The following is a 4,232-nucleotide window of genomic DNA, read 5'->3' as shown; positions in this document are numbered from 1 at the left end:
AGAAAGGAATCCTTTCATGCTCGTTCTTAGTGCCCTTCGGCATGGCCCAATCTGGCAGCTCCGTCCTTCCTTTGAAGATGTCGAGTAACAACGGGTTTGAGACAGCTGGTTTGGGCTTGCACATATTGCCATTCTCGTCTTGTATCGGCAATGTTTACTGTGAAAGATTGGACGGATTTGTTGGTATGAGGTTTTCCGACTTGCCCATCGAGGGCAAGTAAAGCTAGAATAAAGGTGCCGCTGCCCATCCCCATGGCTTAGCTGCATCATATATGAGTCTTGCCATCAATCTACTTCTCCTCCGGGGCTGCGGCTGACGTCTGTTTCTGCTATGTACTAGACTTGTAAGAGGCGTAACACGTTTGCAGTTTCCAGACTTGGCGAACGATGCTCTGCGTCGTTGTCTCGTTCTCGGAAGCCGATGTCGTCGACGAGGCTATACACCGATCCTTGGGCCGCTGAATATGAAAAGACCGACGCATCTTTCTACGACTGCACATTGAGCCGTCGGCTGTCTCCTGTAGATGCCGCTGCCCACGGCAAGTGAACTGCCAAACGCGACAGTCAACAAAGCTCTTGGACAACTAGGTTCAGATCGCAAGCGCTCGAGCCAAAGGAGACTCTGGAGAGGATCTGTTGTTGGTCTACAGAGAGTAAGTGATGGCAACCCCTTGGTGGAACTTGTAGTCTAGTGTAAGCGCCTGCGTTTCCTGCCTCGATGTGATGGTAGTGAGTTCAGTCTTTTGTGTCCAATGTAGACAGCTGGATTCAACAGTCTCCATGAAATACTAACAAGCCCGATTGGTACTCCGGGACAGGGGGGTCACATATGGGAAGCCATATGGTATTCGAATCGAGAGCCATCCGCAAAGATCCCGAGGTCGACCGAGCAACCGGTGAGGAACGACGGTGTGCCTTCGAACGCTTGTACGAATCTGTCCCGGCGACTTGAAGTCCATCGTTTCCGCACTCCAGATTACCCTTGGGACAAACAAGCTGCCTTGGTAAAACTCCTTGAAGACCAAGCGGTGATGACTCCTTGGGCACCAGCTTTGCCGATGAAGTCTCGTTCATCGGGACATGACTTGGTGGGTCTGGAAGGCAGATCTCAAGGATGGCATGCTAGCCATAGGTTTTGAAATCAGAAAGTCATCTTCGGCTTGAAATGCCACTTGGATGGTTTTCACACCTGCTCGATGCTCGTGAGTGTACTTGTGTACCCCAAACTGCCCATTCCTCATTCTTCGGTCTGAGACCTGTTGTCGAGATGGTTTCACCGTCTGCGGTTCGTGAATGCCTAGCGATCTTGTTGGCGGTTATAAGTTGCCAGTTGAGCTCGCGACTGTACAGTCTCCAATATGGCAGGCTTCATGCCGCTCTGTGAACCTGCTGAGAGTTTTCTTCTAACTCAACACAATACATTCAGTCTAATGTATAGCGTGTGTCAGGTCCCTTTCTTAGTCTTTACGGTGTTACCCACAAGCGCTTCAGAGGTTCCCTGGAGAGAGTGAACAGTACAAACCTTGTTGACGGCACAGCTTCATCTATTCCTCCTATGTTTATTTCGGAGTGACTGTACGTTCGTAAGATAGTGGAGTAACTTTCATCTGGTTCTGCCGTATTCTATATGAAAGTACTGCCGCATGGTCGTTCCAAGTATTTCAGATACGCTGTCAATGGCTTTGGCCCAGCGGATATGCGCCTCTGTATCTGCGAACCATCATACGTCTCAAACAAACTCCATGTGTCGTGGAGAAAGGCAAAAGCACTCCAATGGGTATCAGCCCACTTTCAATGACTCTTCAAAGCTGAAAAGTGCTTCCAAGGTCTACATCAATCCACAAAGGGCGCCTGCCTCCCCCAATCTGCTCGGAGAGATCTTGTTTCCCTAACTATGTTCCTTCTTGGGGCAAATAGTAAGCCTCGAAGACGTCGTGTATTTCATTCATTCACAAAATACCCTATAGAAGCCCAGAAAATACTTGGAAGCCTCGACTGGGGGGGGGGTCACTGATAGGGACAAGCGCAGCGTTGGGCGCTATTCTTCCACTCTTCTATGTACCAACCATTCAGCATCGGGAACCTAAGAAGGGTAACGGAACTGAATATCTGACATTTGACCCTTTTTCATTGAAAAGGGAATTTGGCTTGAAACACCGATGGTTAGCCGGGAAGGCGAACACTGGGCATCAAGTCAATTCAACCTAATAAGTCATCTCTTCTGCAGAAGGCCTGTCTACCCACCTAAGCGCTGATAATAGTTTTGAGGCACAAAACCAACCAGTTTTAATTATTACCGTCCAAGTCCTTGCATATCGAGACCCGAACCATCCTATTCGCTCAATTTTACTCGCTATGAAAAGCTTCCTGTACATGGATTTCTTTGGGACTGTATGCTTCGAACCCTCATATATGAACACAGATACTGTATTCGAAACCAAAGAGAGAAACAAGATACAGTGTAGCCATCTTATATTAAAAAGCAGTTTGTGTGCTGAAGCCGTTCAATACGATGTCGAGTCAAACGCTAGGTCTCGGACAATTAACTTGTTTCACAGCTGCCCACAGCTGGCGCTGTCAGTGCTCGACCTGAGCGCCCAATGGCGACATCACCAAGTGGGGTTGAGAGGGATGAGTGCTAGTCGGCAACTTCTCGGGATGGTGTCTGCCAATACCTCGGTCAACTACAGTCACTACAAGCTCGACTACTCTACGCGCGACAGGTAATGCTCTGATTTTCTGGCCTCTATCAAATACACGCTCACAAATAACGTGGGAAACACCATCTATTCACCTTTCCCCATTCTCAATGGGTTCACAGACGGGCAATTACAGCGACAGGTATGCGTTTCCCTGGCCCGATATATGATGGGTGTGATCATGCTTTTGACAGTGCTGATGCTGATTATCATCCACAGCGCTGTGAACATTATATTCATAGGAGCTGGCGCCGTAGGCTGCTTTTATGCATCGCGACTGCATCACGTAGGCGTCCTTAATCCAGTGTCATCGTAAATTTGGTCAAGCTAACTGTCCCACCAGCCTGACCGCAATGTCCATGTCTCACTCGTGGCCAGATCCAACTACAAAGCCATCAACGATTCAGGCGTGAAGCTTCAGACCCATTCTTTTGGCGACTACGTCTTCAAACCACACGCAGCCTTCCCCTCGGTTGAAGCTGCGGCATCCACAGGAAAGGGCGGCTCCAAGACGCAATGGGACTACGTCTTCGTAACCACCAAGGCGCTGCCTGATCGCTCGGATGACTCGGCCATGATCGCTCCCCTCATCGGTCCCCGTACGAGTATCGTTCTTATACAGAACGGTGTTGGCGTCGAGGAGCCCTTCCGCCAGCGGTTCCCTGGTAACCCCATTGTGAGTGCCGTCACGGTCGTCAGCGCCGAGCAGACATCGCCAGGCGTTATCCGTCAGAACCGATGGACGCGGGTCAGCATCGGTCCGCACACAAATGGACTCGGGACGGGTGACCCTGAACTTGGTCGGCTCGGTACACATGCGGTCGAGCAGCTCAGCATGTGGTGGGGTCCGGGCTGGGGTGGCATCCGTGATGTCGAGCCTCACGACGAGATTGGGCTGCAGACGGTGCGATGGCACAAGCTCTGCATCAACGCGGCGTTCAATCCGAGCGCGGTACTAAGTGGTGGAAGGGGAAATGCCGACATGGTGACGGATCCGGAGCTACGGGAGCATGTGGTAGGCATCATGAACGAGATCAGAGCGGCGGTGCCCAAGATACTGGGGAGGAAATTTCCCGATGACCTGGCCAAGCCCGATCGGATCGTCAAGAGCACGGAGCGCAACACGGGGGCCAGGCCTAGCATGTTGCTCGACTGGGAGGCCGGACGGCCGTTAGAGCTGGAGGTGATTCTAGGCAACCCGGTGAGGATAGCCAGGGCACGCGGGGTTGAGATGCCGCGTCTGCAGACTCTCTATGCACTCTTGAAGAGCGCGCAAAGGACGCGCGAGGAGAGGACCACCAAGCCAAGACTGTAGATACATGGACTCATCAGTCACATGCCATCCGAAAGGATGCATGTATTATACACACACACACACATATATATATTGTGTGCGGAGGTTGACAATGTCGTCTCGTCTAGTCCACGATTGGCCTCCCTTGCCACGCACAATGCTATGCGTCGTGTTCGACATCACGACCAACTGCCGACACCGGCACCCGAATTCCGTGTGAAGGAGCAGGGAGACCTGAT

At 51.4% G+C, this 4,232-nt stretch overlaps 1 protein-coding gene across 1 annotated transcript; it reads left to right on the top strand.

Moving 5' to 3' along the window:
* Window positions 1–2,809: 2,809 nt before the first annotated feature.
* Window positions 2,810–4,014, top strand: ColSpa_04272 (uncharacterized protein; the record flags this gene model as incomplete). Its single annotated transcript, XM_049270484.1, has 2 exons — window positions 2,810–2,841; window positions 3,078–4,014. 2 exons carry the CDS (start codon window positions 2,810–2,812, stop codon window positions 4,012–4,014), a joined length of 969 nt encoding a protein of 322 aa, XP_049126441.1.
* Window positions 4,015–4,232: the final 218 nt, after the last annotated feature.

The sequence above is a fragment of the Colletotrichum spaethianum genome (assembly GCF_022836535.1).
Source record: "Colletotrichum spaethianum MAFF 239500 DNA, contig09, whole genome shotgun sequence".
Classification (NCBI taxonomy): domain Eukaryota; kingdom Fungi; phylum Ascomycota; class Sordariomycetes; order Glomerellales; family Glomerellaceae; genus Colletotrichum; species Colletotrichum spaethianum.
This window is presented reverse-complemented; position numbering and strand designations above follow the sequence as displayed.